The 18,881-nt window shown below is 39.9% G+C and overlaps 1 protein-coding gene across 1 annotated transcript in view; it reads right to left on the bottom strand.

Annotated features, from left to right (window-relative positions):
- The window catches only part of znf608 (zinc finger protein 608), a 63,895-nt gene that overhangs the window by 30,404 nt on the left and 14,610 nt on the right, over window positions 1-18,881 (bottom strand). The window contains exon 2 of the mRNA XM_044333155.1: window positions 3,931-4,201. Within this exon, the coding sequence (XP_044189090.1) occupies window positions 3,931-4,201 (271 nt within the window). The remainder of the gene's footprint in view (window positions 1-3,930; window positions 4,202-18,881) is intronic.

Genomic DNA, 18,881 nt, shown 5'->3' with positions numbered 1-18,881 from the left:
TTTTTTTTATTTTTGCCCGGGTGGAGTGAGTAGCTCCAGTTAATTAATACTGGGCCGGGATACAAACGCCTCTCTGCCAAACTCGACACTCCACTTCAGAGGCCCCGCGGCTGGCAGAGCGAGATGGGCACCGAGAGATGGGATTTATTCATTAGCAGCCTGCAGTAAGGTATTACACCTCCGCTGAGAGGCTGCAGTGCTGAGCGCTGTCCTCGTTAACGGCCTATCAAAGAGCGGTGGCGTCAAAATCGGTGGGTAAATCATCACGCTGTCTGATCCGCCGCCCGGCGCTCCCGTGGTATCATTTTGTTGTTTTGGACAGGTTTCTGGTTCTACTTTTCTTCCTGTTTTGGACTCAAGATTACGTGTAGTGCAAAGCCAAAACCGCCCTCATGAGGATATCAGTTATATTAAAAATAAACTTTGCTTATTTTTATTTGGCAGAAAGTGTCTGAAAGATCTGGAACGATAAAGCTAAGAAGCACCGGCTATTTTTTCTTGTAGCATATGTTCTCCAAACCTACGCTAGCTGTAACAATGCCAAAAAGTAAATTGGGGGTGAATCTATGATCTCTATATTACTTAACAATCATCCCTGTTGTGATTTAGAGGGCAAACTGGGGGCAGTTTTTCTAGCCCAGCTAGCTGTAGAGCTCTACGGATGTCAGTCTGTCAGTCCACCACTTTGCTCCAGTCAAATATCTCAGAAACTATTGAATGGATCACCATTAAAGGAACAGTTTGACATTTTGGAAATGACGTTATTCCCTTTCATTTTGAGAGTTACATGAGAAGAGTTCTCTAGATTAACATGAGGACTGGACATCTTTTCAAAGTTAAACAACATCTCTCAAGTTCACTCATGAATACGGATCTTCTGTGTTTGGTCTGTGCAGAAAAATAAATGTAAAAACAACCGTTTGTACTTTAACGGGGGATTTATCATGAATGTATTACAGGAACTGGATACCAGACTCAAAGTTTGAAAATTGCTTGGCTGGTGAACAAGCCAAAAATATTTTCTAGCTTCCAGGTTTGCTTGCTTGCTCATTAGTTTTCTCTCCTGCTGGCACCGCCCACGGCTTTACTGCTCGGCCCGTAGACTTTACATTAGGATGATGACACACACCATAAAAGCTCTATGTAAGTATTGTTTTTAACACTCATAGAAAGAGTAATAATTGACCTTGTTTGCAGTTTGAGGTGTCCTGTCAACTGTTTTACAGACTTCTCTTTTATAATGGAAGTTTATAAGGAAAATACTTTTTGGGCTGCAGGGTATTTTACGGCTGCAATACCACAAGTGGCCACTGGGAAACAACGTCTGTCGTTTTATTAACTGTAACAACAATATTCCTCTTAACTTAACTAAATATTTTACCCCTCATAGGAGTACCGTAAGGCTGCAATCAACAATTATTTTCTTTAATAACTGATTGATTGTTCAGGGTACAAAATGTCCACAAAATAATGAGAAGTACCATTATTATTCCCTGAAGAGCGAGACTTGTTTTGTCTGACCAATAGTCAAAAATACAAAGATGTTGCGTTTACTGTCATGGAAAACTGGAAAACTAGCAAATATTCACATTTGAGAAGCTGCTACCTGAGAATTTTGGTGTTTTTGCTTAAAAATGACTTAAACGGTTAATCAGTTATCAACTTCTGACTGTCGACTAATTGATTAATCACTGAATCATTTCAGCTCTACCATACGGTGGTCAAAAGGGGCCAAATAACAAGGGGTTTGTGAATATCCCCAATAATTAATTCCACATTTTCTCTGCAAACAGGTAACTGCTGAGCTGTTTGGAAAATATAAAACAAAACCTAAAAACAACTTCCCAGGAGGTGGAAGAACAACTATTTAACAAGTTATGACAGAGTTGTGATGAGCTCCGCAGGAGCTGTCAGAAATCTGCAGGATAATCTTTCACTTCCTGCATTTATCCTGCAGACAACACTGTCTTCAGTGTTAACAAGAAGAACCAACACAAGACACTTTTTTTAAAAAACTTCACTTGTTTTTTCGCAGATTTCCTCTTGGAGATTTTGGGAAACAGCCAAAATGCATCCACCGCTCAGTCTGCTGCATCTGTGATCCTCCGTCAGTCTGTTTATTTAGACACTGAACAGAGCGGACGACCACAAATCCTCAAATGGGAAAAAACGATGGAAATGGTTGCTGCACCTGAAAGAGTGCAGTGAAGGGGAAATCTGGGGCTTTTCCACACATCAAGACAAGAAAAGTCTTTTGTCAAACTCAAGTCAGGTCAAGCTTTGGGATCAGAAAAGCTGCTGATGCGTTTCAGCCATCTCGGCTCTCTAACTGCATCCTGACAAAAGTATTTTATTTACCCGTGTTTGACACTTGAGACTTTCCACCTCCTCATCATCACGTTTCTGGAAACACTCAGACTTCTCAAACTCACAAACACTCTTTTCATTTTGTTCACATCAGTGGAGAAGCTTAAGACAACATCAACATCTCAACACATTTAAGGACATTCACAGTGTTTTTACATCATTTAGCAAAGTAACCAGAAATTACAAATTAACGTCAAGCATTGTGACCACAATTTATATTTGTGAGTGATATTTTTAGGCATTTGTCCACTACTTCCAAAATGTTATTCATATGACACTTATGATAACAAAGTGTCTTAAACAAAAATAATAAAATACAAGTAACATTTTAAATACATTCAATTATTTAGAATAAAAGGAATACCATTAAAATTTCTATCACAGCGAACACCAGCTCTGCTTTTATTATCCAATTTATGTCATTAATTTGCACATAAAAAGTATCTGTAAACATGTAAAAAACTGGAATTGTCCTTTAAGCCATTGAATGCTTAAATGAAAACAGCACTGTTAAAGACTCCCTCTAGACTTATTTTAAGAAATATTTGTGTCTAGTATGTTTTTTTCAACAAAAAAGATTTAATTACTTAATCAAAATCCTTTAAACACTGTCCACTTTTTCTCTCTCATTCAAATCCAGAATCTCTGAATATGTAAATATTGTTGATTTCTAAAGTTTTCCTGCTGGACACCAGATGTCTCCTCCTTCACTGTAAAGTTCATTCTCAGTGTTTGTGCAACTGGAGGCTTCAAGTTTCCACTTCACATTTGTATAAGTTGCATACTGGACCATGATTGGCTACAAACTAGCTGTGATGTCACAAATCCTGCTCGTAGGTTCACGCGTTAAACTGAGATTTAAGGTGAGAAACTTTCAGCAGATGAATGGGAAAATACATCATTCAGCACAGAGAAGAAGAACAAACATCCAACTGAAGGAACAAGAAGAAGAACATGTTTTTGAGTGGAGGAGGACTTTAAACTCACCAATATGTGTTTCATTCATCTAAAAAACCAAAACTTAAAATTTTTAAGCCCATTTATTTGAGCTCTACTGATACACTTTCTATCACTTCCTCTGACAGTCACCTGGAAAACTAGACTGCCAAAAAGTGTGTTCTGTTACCACGACAACCACCAAATTACTGATCTTAGCTGCAGCGTAACTGCTTTTTAAAGGTTTTTAATATGATAAATTCAGTGTTTATCGTTATATTTTCAAATGAGAAATGTCTCCTTGCTAGTTTTATTTTGGGCAAAACGTATTTAAAAATGTACTTTAAAAAAAATGTAAATAAATCTTGCAGCTTTTTGCCCATCAATAAGGTAACATTGGGAACCCCTGTGTTACAATATAAAGTCACACAAACTATATTTAATATTTGTCTTCAACTGCCGACTTAATTTGATCCAAATAAAAAATAAAACTTTAAACATAAACAGAACATTTAGACTAAAAGAATAAATATTTTTAGGTTGAATTACAGAACGTACACAGTAATGAGAGATTGACATAAATCCCATAAGCATTTTGCGTTTTTGATTTTTTTTTTAACTCCTTACCTTCCTCAGTCTCGTGCCAGACGATGCCCTCCAGGTTGACGCTGGTCCCGGGCTGGCAGGGCCCCAGACAAGCCGAGTCGCCGTCCAGCACCCCTGACACGCCTCCATCCTGGGTGTTGGTGCCGATAGACCTCGTCCTCACCGCCAGCTGCTTGGGGTTAGAGGTGGGCAGGGTCGGAGGGGAGAAGGAAGGGGCCGAGGGCAGGGAGGATCCGGGGGCCCCGGGGTGGCCTGGAGCTGGGGGCGCCGGCACTGTGAACATGGGGTCCACCTGGAAGGAAGAGGAGACGATTCATTAGAGGTCAGAGAAAGACACTGTCATGCATCGTAATATGTAATTTTACTTCAGTTCCACTTCATTTTTGTCATCATTTCAATTTCAGTTTCATTAAACTTAATGAAATAAGGCTCCATGGCTGCACTGAATATTTCTGCAGAAAAGAGTGAAAGAGGCTTCGAGAGAGAGAGACGGTCAAAAATACAAGTAAAAAAAGATTATTAATGTCATTTTAATATTACTGATGTGAAGCCGGCTGACACCTGATTATTTGAATGTTCCTGCATAATAGAGGCAAGAATCGGAAGGACGTTTTAGAAGAGGAGACATTTTCTCCAAATGTCATACCATTCATTATTCTATTCTCAGTCTGCGGTTACCAACTTCCTACTATTGAAGCAGCTAATCACCTCCCAACTATATCTGGACTTCAAAAAAATCTTTTTTACCTATTTCGATTCATCTACATCTCTTTATCACGACGTCCTTAAGAGGCAAATATTTCACCCTCATTCACCAGTTTCTGGAAGTAGAAGTTTCCAGCCAACACATACAGTACATGTAGAAGCTGCACATTATAATTAGCTGCCATGTTTGCACACGGCGACTTGGCAAAAACGAGGTACTAAAGAGAAAGTCTGGCAACCCAGCAGACCGTTTGTCAACCTTACCACCTCTGTTTGGGAAATTCAGACTCCAGCAAGAGCACAGGTGTCCTACAGCTGTCGAAACAATTTAAATGTAACAGAAATCATCAGCTAAAGTGACGTCCGGGGGACTACTTTCTGTGTTTGACATGATTTCTGTGAAATTTAAGTCTTTTGAGAAGCTGTAAGAAGTTCACGCCTTGAACAACATCTTTCCTGCTGGAGGTGATGAGTTAAAATGACATCAAATCCGTGAGGGAAACCGAGGACAGCGAAGGTGTTGATATGTTTCATCCGAAGTGCTTGTTGAATGGTTTAAACATCATCTGATACCCTTTCCATTTACACCCTTCTGATGTTGAAACTGTAGGGAGGCCCTGACAACTTTCTCAAACTTATTCACACCCTCTTCACGCAGTGATTGGCCAGCTTAGCAGAGGAACTGAGAGAAAAAAAAGCTCTCTTTTTTAATTCTTTACACAACTATTTCTGTCACTTTTCATGTGAATAAACGAGTGCAACACTATGACAGCGTGCGCTGTTATTCCAATATTTAATCAGCTTTTCCACACAGCCGTTCACAACAGCTATAAACACTTTTATTGGGGTGTCGGTCAAACTGGGTCTTTTTGAGCAGTCTTTTAACTCTTTTATTTTGTATGTAGCCTTCCATTGCATATTTAAGACTCTTTTACAGGGCTCTCATTTGAAGTTTTCAACCAACTCACAGAGTCAGTTACAGTTGTCGACAAAATCGACAGTCACAGCTAGAAATGAAAAGCTGCTTTTGTCTACTTCTGTCTGAAATCAAGGATACATTTTTTGTTAATTACAACAAAGTTAAAGGGTAAATCTGCCACTGTGATCACTGTGAACTGTATACCAGCATCTGATGGATGTAGTAACAGTAACTCAGAGGGGTGGAGCTTAGCAGAGTCAATTCTCTTTGTGTTCATCGCTATGAGCGAACCTTTTAATATTACACACAGTAACTGATTCAGTTTTAGGGTGCTTTGACACCTGCCTTGTTTAGTTTGGTTGAATTGAACTCTGGTTCGTTTCCTTGGTGCGGTTCGTTTGGGCAAGGTGTGAACACAGCAATCGCACCAAAACAACCAGACCGAGACCTTGTTGAAGAGGTGGTCTCGATCTGGTTACAAACAGTCTGTGGTACAGTTCGTTAGTGGTGTGAACGTGGTCTGATTGCAGGAGGCATTGTGCATTTTTTATTTAAACCAGCTCCTGTAGCCAGCTGTGTGCATTATGTTCCCATTTCCTCTTCAGCCAATTGAAGGCAGCACATCTTCATGAAGCAACACAACGTGCCAATGTATCGTTAATATTCATATGTTGGTGTTACACTGAACGAACGGAGACAAAGTAAACAAACTGCTGTATTTTTAACAATTTTACTCTTGTGAAGCACTTTATGACTTTGCTCTGTGAAAGCTGCTATATTAAATAAACTTACTGTAGCTACATGTCATGGACAGACGTGTGTTGCTAACGGAGATTTTGAAGAGCAACAACCAAACCAGCATCTAAAGGGTCTGAAGTGACATTTGCAGGTATGTTTACATTATGTTTAATGAGCTGCAGCTGAGCAGCTAATTAGCTATCTAGCCTGCTAACCGACGTTAGCGGTGCACTTTTCCTGGTGAATGTTTGTTTGGTGGCTCGTTCAACAAGTTAAGCTGCAGGACAAGACGTGTGTTCATGTTTGCAAGTTAGATAAGAAGGAGACTTTAGCTGGAAAGCTTTAGTGGGTTGTTGTTCAGAGTCTGTGGCTCTTGTGTTTTGTAGCAGGATGCAATCAGGCTCAGTGTGACCGTCTGCTCTGCTGATGATAGAACGCCACATCGCTTAATGCAAAGATTTGATTTGCTGTATGGAAATAAGGACTCCAGCTATGTAGACGGATAACTAACAGTATTCTGTTGAATTAATGCAAAACTACGGGGTGCCATCATGAAATCAAAAAATATAAAATATAAATTTCTCCCTTTTGGTTTCTAATTTTTTTTGTCAAAGGAGAACACAAGATAAGTGATTTACTGAGCAGATATGTTGCTGTAGGTGACAAAAAAATTTGCAGTGTCATTAACTGTATTAGTAAGCTCTGTCTTGGCTGCCACTTAAATATCATCCAGAAGCCACTTTCAGCTGCCTCGCTGTACACTGAGCAACACAGGAAAACACAATGAATATTATATTTTGGCTTTGTAAATAATATGTGTATATTTCTCATAATCATAGGCATGGTGCATCAAAAAATAATGTAATAATGTTGAGTATTTATATGTAAAACACCCCCCTAAGAGCTGAACACTTGTACACATATAGTACAGCCACAGTCAGACACTTATATAAGTGTTATATTTCTACTCTGCTTCTTGTGTCCAGCACCGTTTCATAAAAGCAAGAACACTGGTTTTAAGTTTTCAAGGCCTGTGAGTGATCTTAACCACTGTCATCACCATGGTTACTGGTAATGAAATACTAAGCCATTGGTGCTTATAAGAGCCCCACTCTTATCTTCGCTACTTATTATGGTCCCAATTACAACAGCTCTGGGAAATAATTCTGCTGAGAGAGCAGCAGCAATCAGCAATGAAGGATTTTTCTCGCCGTTATGACTCAATAAAGATTACGGGCTTGACAGATATCTCACTGCACGATATTCTTGAGTGATTTCCCGGCTCTAACAACTTCCTCGCCATGCCAAGTCTGTAAATACTTGAGAAAACAAAAGCGCTTTGTCAAATCCAACACAGAGCTCTTCTGTGGCGTTTCTGTGGTTTCTAAGATAAAGGAGTTGTGCCTCTGTTGTGCTATTATGAAGATCAATCAGTTACTCTTACAGGTCGCTCTCAAATCTGACAAGAAATTTTTTTTTTTTTTTGCTTCCTAGGAGAGAAAAACAAAAGACTCAGGGGTGCTCTGTGCTTTTCTTTAAAATCCCTCTGCTATTTTTCTTCTAAAGCTTCTTAAATTGCAGAGGTTACTGCCAAGGTTACAAGTGGACTCCAGCACTGTGGACTCAATTCACATGATTTGAACTTCAAAGTCTCAGTTAAATTGGAAAGTAGAGCCTCCTCAGCTTCAGTTAGGTGATGTATTTTTGAGCAGCAAGACACAAGCTCAAAGAGAAGCAAAGGATACTGGAGCTGCCTGCATATAAGCTGGTGATTGACGCGGTGACCCGGTGGAACGGCGCGCTGGAGATGCTGGAACACTTCCTGAAGCAGCAACCAGCAATCTTGGCAGCTCTGCTGTCACCTGAAGTGCGCAGGAATGTAACGAAAGTGATCTCAGCACTCTGACAGAGGTTGACATAACGGTCGCAGAAGATGTGGTGAAAGCTCTTGAGACACTGAAGCAGCCACACTGGTAATGTCTGAAGAGAAGACCCCGACTCTATCTGTCATTGCACCTCTGCACGCACAGCTGCTGGAGGAGATGAGCAGCGTCCCCCACGACTCCACAGTGATTAAAGACCTCAAGACGGCTGTATACAACAAGTTGAACTCATGCTTACTTAACGTCTGTGTGTGTCAGTCTGTCTGTCTGTGTAACAGTGACTGAAATATGTGAAATCTCTTTAAGATATGTGTCCTGAAGGAAAAGCTGTATGTAAAGAAAGCATTACATCCTTGCTTCAAGCCCCTGCCTTTCTCGTCTAATGACGCCTGTGACGATATTCTTCAAACTGATGACTGAAGCTGCTGGTCTGGAGCAAGTTGAGGCATCTAATGCAAGTAATAGAAGTATAGAAATAACTGATTCCTGGCTGTTCCTGTACACTTCAGTATTTAAATATAAATTCTAAACAGTCTTTTTCTTAGTGTTAGCAGCAATATTAAATAATTGAATTCCCCAGTGGGTTCCCAATTGATTTTCCCATTAAGTTCATTCCTGAATATAATATTTCTTTCAACAGCGAAGAATCTGGTGGTGATGGAGCTGATACTGTTCCTGTACAGCAGGAAGACAACTCCCTTGGTCCTGTTGAACTGGATGATGCCCCTGCTACTTCACCAAAGAGGTCAAAGGAGTCTTCAGCATTGATGGCTGCATTGGGCCAGTCTACATGTCAAAAATCTACAGTATCACAGAAAACTCTGACTGACAAGGCACAGGAAGAAGTGAACAGATACAGAGGCAAGGTCAGACTGTCCTCCCACAGTCCCACAGAAGTAAAAACCTGTTCCACTCTCTGAAAATCCACTGAACTGGTGGAGGATGCATGCAGGGGAGCCGATCGAACCAGTATCTTTCCAGCATCCCCTCTGAGAGAGTTTTCTCAACCGTTGGCGATACTGTTACTGCACAAAGGAGCTGCCTCACTCCGCAACATGTAGATGAGCTCCTTCTCTTGCAGAAAACTCTCCAAGAAGTGAGAAAGCAGACTCATGAAGGGGCTTTAGTTTCATGGACTTTACAGTTTACAATGTCCAGAGGTTTTATAAGACCTTTTTTTAATATAAAAACCTTTTTCAATTTCTAATTGTTGGTTTACTTCTACTAATTAATTAATATACGGTTGTTTGTCTCTTTTGGTATCTTTATATCCTGTATAAACTTGTGTCATAGTACACAAATACTACTGTTGTATGACTCATTCCTTGTTATAGCTATGAAAATAGCTACATAGCTTCGCTGTGTTCCACCTCCTCAGTACAGTTACTCAGGTATTTAGCCAAATCATCAGCCTACATAACACTTCCTGAAGAGGCAAACTGATCAAATACAGTTAAGCACTGAGGTTCCTCATGCATATTGGCCCTGATGTCCTGTGTTGAAATTAAATGAAATGACTCTCTGAATAAAGGCTTTTTTGCCAGGAGCGTGCCTTGGACCTTTCTTCTTCTCTGAACTTTTGTGTTCTCTATCAAATAGCACCTTCATCACACTTGTTTGAACTTCCGAGCACTCTGGACCTTTTCTTTCTAACAATATGAACCAACAGTAGCGGCAGTAGGCCAAATAATGTATTTATGCAAATGGAAATTTTTCAGTATTTCAGTCTAGTCTAGCTTTTGCCTTTTACTGAACATATATTCTTAATACTATCAGTTGATAATCAGTCTCTAAATCTAGTACTAGTAACTATTATAGCACCTTGTAAAAACAGAAAATTCAAAGTAAAGACCAGAATAGAAACTAGACATTAAGATTGTTTTTGTCCTGACAGCTTTCACTGTTTATTTTACACTGCATTAAGCTGCACAGTGGTACGTGTGCACCTGATACTGCAGCAGCTGAAGCGGACTAATATTACTGTATTGTAAACAACTTCCAATGTAGCATCACATCTGTATAAAAAAAAGATTCTGGGGAACGAGGACAGATGTAATGAATATGATGGCCTGATGATTTAACATGAAGGAATGAATTAAACATTTGTGACACCTTGAAACACAACTGCTAACCTGCTGTTAACACAAGAGTTACTCCTCCTAACTGACTGCATTAAACACAACAACCTGAAACCTCAGTTTCTCCTGCTACAGTACTAATTTGTGTGCTTAAATGACATAATTCAAGTGCATGAATAAATAATATCTGTGCACAATTTTAACAAGGATTTCTCCTGACACCCTCTAGGCTTTGTGACTCACTAATCTCTGAAAAGTGTCTCATACTTTCAAGAGGGGGATGAGATTGATGTGGAAACTTGATAAAGATAATTTAAGGGGACAAATTACTTATTATTATTTATAAGGTTATTTGGTGTAATGCCAATGCTTGCTACTTCCCAAAACTCCTCTTTCCTAACTCAAAAGCTCAAAGAGTTTCTATTCCAGGCTCTCCCATGCTGACAGGATCTGTACTCCAGGTATTATGAGAAGCTTTGTTTCAGCTGTGTACCGCGCTGTATCAATGTTAAAACCCTGATAAACAATGCAAATTTATAATACAAAATAGCAATAAAACAAAACACAGATGATCCTCTGTGCTTCCTGAAACCGCCTCTTAACTCCCACACAGCTGCTGACAAAGACCACCCAGGACTTCTTCTACCAAATCACAAAGCAAATTAACTATAAAAGAAGAATCACGATCCCCGGTGATTTCTGTTCTGCCGTTTTTCCTCCCTCAGACACCCAGAACAACAACTCTCAGTCGCAATTCACACAGCAGCTATAGTCAGCTAGGACGCACAGTCACACAGTAACAATAACAATAAAAAAAAAAAAACACAAGCCTGCTCCCTCGCGTGTTAAACGCTTCAAACAAATCATCCTTTCTCACACTGTTTCTTAATTAAAAAAAAACAGAGGAAAATCACAGCAAAACATCACTAAAGTGCAGGCAGCTTTAGCATTAAAGAAACAAGCTTGTGTCGTCAAACTGAGGATGTGGGAGGACAGTCTGACCTTGCCTCTGAGCAAGGCTGCCAAAGCAGTAATCTGTGTAATACGTTGCTTTAAAAGGATTACATGTTTGGGTTTTCTTTGGCTGAATGTAGAGAATGAATGTACACGCTGTTCCATTTTTATATTAAATAGTACAATAATTATCCTGTCTTCACAGCTCCCTAAAAATCTGTTTTTGCATGATCTGGCAAAGTATCATGTTTACATAAGATTATTATATAAATGATGTAATACAATAATAGGGGTAATGCATTGCAGACAATTTAAGGAAATGATTTATAGACACTACAGTGCAAATATAAACCTCATAAATTGTGACAAGCGTGCAAGCAAACGTTGTTAGGATCATGTTTGGATAAAGAGTGCTTGTTATTTTTGTGTGGCCCATAAGCTCTACTCATGAGGGACTAGAGATGCCCGCTAAATGTCAGAAACCCCCAATTAAAACCCATCTTGTCAGTAAAATAATCTGCTTTATTTTTTTTTCAGTGTGTGTGTGTGTGTGTGTGTGCATGCAGAGCAACACAAAAATAGCACGGCAAAGCTATAAACTTGATAAAACCAGTGGAAAATAAAGAAGGGTGATGATAAAGTTGTCTCATGTCTGCTCTCAGCTTCACTGTGAAGTCAGCTAAACAAAGACTCTGGCACCGTTACCTTTACTGCCGTCCAGCATAATCATCACTTCACCTCGGCTGACAGGGCTCTCAGCTCCCATGCAGCCAGACGCTCTGTAGTGCTTCAAGTATGATTTTATTGCTGAACTGTGGACCAGGACAGTTGCAAACCCCCGTCTCCGTTATCAAAGTCTTGTGCTTTAGAGGGTCCATGCATGTAGAAGAATGTAGTAACACCTTTGGCCTTTGATTCCCCCTAATTATTAATATCATAAATTGTTTTAACCTTGTCTGTTACAGTTATTTATCTATTTATTTATGTTTTGTTATAATTATCTAACTGTATTTTTAATTTCTGTGAACATCCTCCAGGCAGCAGTTACATTTCCCAACAAAATGTAACTGGGAAAACAAATTGGTAGTGTTAGAACCATTTGTATCTATGTGTGTGTTAAGGTCATTCCCTGGTTGCCACAGTAGGTGGCGTATCGGACAGCAGCATATGGAAATGCATATGTAGAAGATTACTGTTTCCCTGCAAATGCCCCTATATTGCAACACTTATGGTAAAAAGATGTTTCAATCCTTCCTGTCCACTCTAAGACATTAGGTAAAATAAAACATACTGACCACTGGTCATGTGCTGAATTGCGTCTCACAGACTCGTAGCTTTAACTGTGTTCGCAGCCATTTTACCAAGCGGCAAAATGGCTGCACTTCCTTGAATGGCCACTTGAGGCTCCAAAAGCGGGTCAATACAGTTTTGGTTAACGGTTTTGGTCTCTGTAGCTAATTTCCTCTTTCATGACAACTGTACGGGGGGTGAATTTTTTTATAACTCACCTGTTTAAATTTTATTAAGCCGTAAAGTTCTGCATAATGAAGGACATGGCTGCTTTGAGTGACAGGTCCGCCAGCCGCTAGGTGGCTTGTTTCAGCCATTCGACCCCGCCTCTCTGCCCATTATTGATTGGCTGGGAGTTAGGCAGCGTCACGCACTGCCAAGATGGCGACGGCCGGAGTGGCTCACTTTGAGCTTCAAAACCGCTCTTCAGAAACCAACGGGTGACGTCACGGTAACTACGTCCATATTTTTATACAGTCTATGCATTTTACATTTTAAAGGTTACCCCAAAGTCGCAAAAAATTATATATATTTTTCGCGTGCAAGACATTCTTTCTTTTCTTGGAGTTCGGGGGCTCTGTACTGACATCAAAAAACAAATTTTCATGCTCAAATTTCTCTTGTTTAGGAATGAGGACTTAATCTGAATTCACAAGTTACCGCTCACGTCTGCAGTGTCAATGTCTTTCATTTAGTGTTCAGTCTTCTTCTTCTCCTCCCTTATACTGATGCTGATTGAAATTGCATCACCTCCAGCTTCTGTGATTGATTTCTGTTGTTGTTTTTTTTCCCCCTTGAGTCTGCAAGACAAGGTTTTGTGAAGCCGTCAGTATCTTTGGTTGGGCAACAAAGACTGAGATGTAAAGAAATATATATATATATATATATGTGGTGGGGAAGGGGAAGGGGGGGGGGGCCCTCAAGTAGTACTGCTTTAACTAAACCACGCAGGAACACAAAATACACAAAGACCCAAATAACACTAAAATATGCATAACCCCCGAAGCTTCACACAAACACAGAATCTGTCTTCCTGACTTTCTTTCAGATAAAATCCACCGACATCCTTCCTCACAGTCAGCTACAGAATCACCAGACGGACCAAATCTCTGTGTAATACCACGAAAAGAAAAAAGGATGTTTTATTCTATTTCTCCTTGCAAAACTCACACAGAGAAGCACAATGCCCACTAACAAAATAAAAAATAGACTTTACAAGATCAACACAGATATGGAATAATTGTTTTCACGTTATGTCAAGATTACGAGTTAATTGTCTCTTTATCTCAGGATATCAAAGTCGTTTTCTTGTGATAACGAGATAAACAGCTCAAGAAATTAAATGGTTGTTTTTTTTTTTCAAAATAACAAGATACTGTAATTATCACCTTATCTTGTGGAAACAAAAGTTACTATGAAATAACTAAATCACCTTTTGTTTTCTTGTGGAAACAAGATATTTATCCATCACGACAAAACGTGTTATCTCCAGATAATGGGATTAAAGGATATGTTTGTATTTTTTCTATCTTAATACAATACTTCTGTCAGACAGTATGGACGCTGAGAGAGTTGTAGTTCATCACAATCCTTCCTGCTGTCCATACTGGCCATGATGGGAACTCTTTGTAAATATTGGGGGGGTTTAAATTCACAGACCTGTAAAGCAACCAAAAGCTCATATAAGCCTTCAGCAATCTTAATTAGGTAAACCACATGGGTATCATCGTTGCGGTAATCGTGTGTAGATTTACTGCTGGTGGCAACAAACCAACATGAGACTACCGTAATGTATTAATCTGCTGCAACTCAGCAAGGAAAACACGTCCTGGGAAATAAGAAGATGCTTAAAAGACTGTGAGGATCATGAAGTTTGACCCCCATCTTTTAGAGAGAAGCTAGTGGATCTCTCGTGATCGTAAAAAAGAAGGTTAAAAACGTAACTGCAACCATCATAAAGAGGCGGACTAAAGCTGCCAGAGAACTGCTGGACAGAGTGTTTGAACGTGTCTCTTTAATTCTTTTTTTCATTTGTTACACAACTATTTCTGTAACTTTTAGTATGAACAACAGAGACACTATGAATGTCTTCTTTATGACATCCGGCTTTTCATCCCACCTTCGAGTAAGACTTTTGATTTCTGCATGAGCCGTACAAACTTTTATTTTTTTGAAGCATCAGCCCTGCAAACATGATGTAAGTCTATAATAAAATAATACTCTCACAGAAAGTGAGACATTTTTTTTTAGCCCTACAAGCAGCAAAGCTCAAAAAAATGTTGGTCTGTCTTTGATTCAACTACTGGATGGACGGCCATGAAAGTTTGACTGAAATTATCTTTTTCCCTTTCGGATGACTTGTAATAACTGATGATCCCCTGACGTTTCATCTAGCATCGCCCATTTTTCTAATACTTTGCTAATTACCAAACGTTTGCATGCTAACACGTTAAAGTGAGATGGTGAACACAACAATAGCATGTTAGCATCTGTAACGGAGTAACAGAACGGCAGCAGGAAGACAGACAGTAGGGATGTGCAGAGATCCCAGTATTTGTATTTGTATCTGTATTTGTTGAGGCAGCAAAATTATTTGTATTTGTATTCGAATAAAAGTGGAAAGAGGCTTAAAAATCCTGTTTTTGTTTTTATTACACTTATAATTTTAGAAAATTAAAGATGAAAATTAAAGTGATGTCCAAATTAGGAAATATGCGTCATGTAGCAGGTGGATGTGACTCCCCTCGTTGAGACCTGCTGATAGACGTCACAGCGGAGCAGAGGAGAGACAGAGATAGTGACTATAACTGACCTGCACGCTGGTATTTGACATGTTTTGTTTTTTTCTTCCCCAAAACAAATAATTTTAAAAATATTTGTATGAAACAAATATTCGTAAAAAAAAACCCCCACTATTTGTGCTTTGCCGAATAACGTATGTGTATTTGAGCACACCCCTAACAGACAGACAACATTTTACCAAATTTTACTCAAATGTTCAGAATGTTGGAAACTGACTTATTTAGACTTTGGATGCATCACTGCGTATCCAGCTGCTTTGATCTGTGCTCTCCTTGTCTGTAATCTTCATTCACATGCGAACTCATAAAAAGCTGATTAGCTTAAACCTGGCAGAGAAATCTCCGTCTTCTGGGAGAAATCTACCCGGTTTCTGTAAACCCCTACCCGATTACGGAAACTAGGTTTCTCGTTTACATGAGAGTTAAGAAATCAGCTGACTCTCTCTCTCTCGAGATGACTGTAAACTGGTTATTTTATTTGTTATGAGCATGTTAGCATGCTGACTTTAGCATGCTGACTTTAGCATTTAGATCAAGCACAGAGCCGCTAGTATGGCTGCATCTCTCTTATGGTGTCGTTATTATTTCTTGCAGTGACACAAACGAGGTCAACAATCTTTATTAAAGACGTAAATGTCAAACATTTTTAGAATAATGTTGACGAGAACGATGGGCAGCAGCTACCACGTCTTGAGGCTGAAATTCCTTAAAGTGCCAACGATGGCCGCTAGACGCTCCAACCATGTCAGCCATGTTTCATTCTGGTCTCAATCTCTAAATTCAGGCCCTCTAATAAGTGTGCTGGTGGTCATTTTGGAAATTATGATCATAACACAAACAATTAAAACCATTAAACAGCACACACTGTATGATCACGTCTCCGCCTGTCAACACCGACTGACTCCGACTGGACGCTTGAGCGGTGAGAGGATGAAGGGATGGACAGAGAGAGAGAGAGAGAAATAAAAAAAAAGCTGCTGCTGCAGTTCAACCTGAAGCAGATTATCCGTGAATGTTTTCCTCCTCCTCCTCCTCCTCCTCCTCCTCCTCCTCCTCCTCACAGGCTGGAGCTTTGTGTTGCATTTGAATCACAAACAGCTGTCCTAACTCGCATACTGAGCTGTATTTACCCAAATTAATCAGGAGAGGGAGGGTGGAGGGTGGAGGGTGGATGTCAGGGGAGCCAGCTGAGTTTTCCATTAATTCAGCCTCTAAAATCTATAATTAAACAAAGAGACATTTTTTTATCTTTGGTTCTTATGGGTTTTTTTTTTTTGGTTTTTTTTAAATCTTCAATCACATTTGTATGCGCCACAGACTACAGAGGCACCCCGCGGTGTATGTATGTGTTCAAAAATGCTAATAAAGAATTTTTAGCAATCCAACGATCCAATTATCCGTCCATCTTTTCATTTATCCATCCATCCATCTTTTTCATTTATCCGCCCCCTCATCCAGCTCTGATAATGGATGCAGGAGTGTTTATAGATGTAAAACTGGATTTTTTTTTTTTTTTATCATGTTTGGAGAGAAAAACGTTGCCTGAAGTGGATTTATCTGCTTCATCATCCTTTCCTCTTCATCTTCTTTCATTTCACCCCTTTCCTTTTTGTTTTTTCCTGTCTTCACTTCCTTCCTTTTATCAATCCCTCCATCCCTTTTATCCTTTTTCATTTCTTGTTGTCCTCCTCTTCTTCCCTCCTCCCTTTTCATTTCCTCATCCTCCTCTTCCTCCCTTTTCCTGTTTCTTCTTCCTTCTTCCTCCGCTTGTTTTTTTTCCTTCTTGTCCTCTCTTCACCCCCGCTCATTAATTTCCTTTCTTGTTTCCCTTCCTACTTTTCTCTTCCTCCCTTTTCTTTCCTCTCCCTCCTTTGCATCATCCTCTTTCCTCCCTCTTCCTCCTCTTTCTTTGTCCTTGTTTCCTTCCTCTTCTCCTCTCTTTTTTCATTTCCTCCTATCCTCTGTTCCTTCTGTCTTCTCTTATTTCTGTCTATTCTCCATTTTTTCTCCCTCCTCCCTTTTTTCTCTCCTTCTGTCCTTTCTTCACTCCTCTCATCTTTTTCCTTTTCCCCCCTCTGCTGTTTCTTTCCACCTCCTCCTCTTTTCTCACTTCTGATTCTGCCTCACATCCCCCCTTTTTCTCTCCTCCTTTTTCTTTGTTATCCTTCTTTCCTCTTCCTGCTCTTCCTCAATTTCCTTTCATTCCTTCTTCCTTTTCACATTTTTTCCTCTCACCAATTCTTCCACCCGTTCCTCTACCTCCTCCCCCCTTTTCCTCTTATTTCTTTATCTTCTCCTCCCTTTATTTTCCTTTCCTCCCATCTTCTGTTCCTATTTCCCTCTCTCCTTCCTCTTTCTTTGCCTCCTCCTCTTTTGTTTGTTTGTCTCCTCTCTTCCTCTCCTGCCTTTCCCTCTCTGCTGTTTCTTTCCTCCTCCCCTTTTCTCTCCATCTTCTTCCTTCTTTGTCCTTCTTTCCTCTTCTAGTTTCCTTTCCTTCCTTTTTTCCTTTTCACATTTTTACCCTATCATCCTTTTCTTCCTCCCTCCTTTCTACCTCCCACCCCCCCCCCCCTCTTTTTCCTCTCATGTCTTGTCCTCATGTCCCCTCCTCTCCTCCCTTTATCTTCCTCTTCCTCCTCCTCCTCCCCTCCTATTAAATCCCTCAGTGAGAAGCCACACTGACAGTTTTTTTTTTTTCCCTCCCAGACAGAAATCATCCCTGTCTTTATTGTCAGGCTGCTGAAAGAGGAGGCATTGTGTGTGTGTGTGTGTGTGTGTGTGTGTGTGTGTGTGTGTGTGTGTGAGCGCATGCAGACGATCTGCGGTTTGTGTGTGTTTTTGCACGTGTGTGTTTCTGCAATTGGTCGCCATTTTTTTTTCCTCTCTCCAGCCTCTCTCATCTCCACTCTCTTTCAGTCTCTACATTATGAACACACACACACACACACACACACACACACACCACTCACCTTCCTTTTAAATGACACGCTGTAATGGCATTTAAACCAACAGAGTGAGAAACAATGGATATTACTCTGCACAATCAACCATTAACAATAATTATGTTAGTCCAATTCTGCGTAAATTAATCTCCTGGAGTTGCGGCGTTTGCACGTAGAGCTTTCATAACGATATAATTAAAAAGCATCCGTGCTGAGGCCGACGTCTCAGGCTTCCAGTCTGGCAGCAGATGTAACACCAGAGAGAGGTTTTAATATACAGGAGACTCAATAATGGTTTCCAAGAGAGGAAATTTGAAACCTTAATGACAGCAGAGCGACTGGACACTCAGCACACAGAAATGCTTCTTACAAGATATTCAAGAGAAAAACAATTATCTTTTAGAAATGAAATAATGAAATAACAATAATTCATGATGTGACATGCCAGCTCGCCGATGTAGGCTGCAGATATGACGACTTGCAGTTGATATTATAGCAACATGGACGAGGAATGAACAGTAATTTATCACTTTTCACATAAGCCCTTAAAATGACCTTTTAACGTTTACTATGATTGTTCCTTCAAGTGCTTCAAACCTGCTGTCAAATAAAAGTAAAAATGCCCCCAAAAAAATCTTTAAAAAAAAAAGTAATTTTCCAAG

The sequence above is a fragment of the Thunnus albacares genome, chromosome 2 (assembly GCF_914725855.1).
Source record: "Thunnus albacares chromosome 2, fThuAlb1.1, whole genome shotgun sequence".
Lineage (NCBI taxonomy): Eukaryota > Metazoa > Chordata > Actinopteri > Scombriformes > Scombridae > Thunnus > Thunnus albacares.
This window is presented reverse-complemented; position numbering and strand designations above follow the sequence as displayed.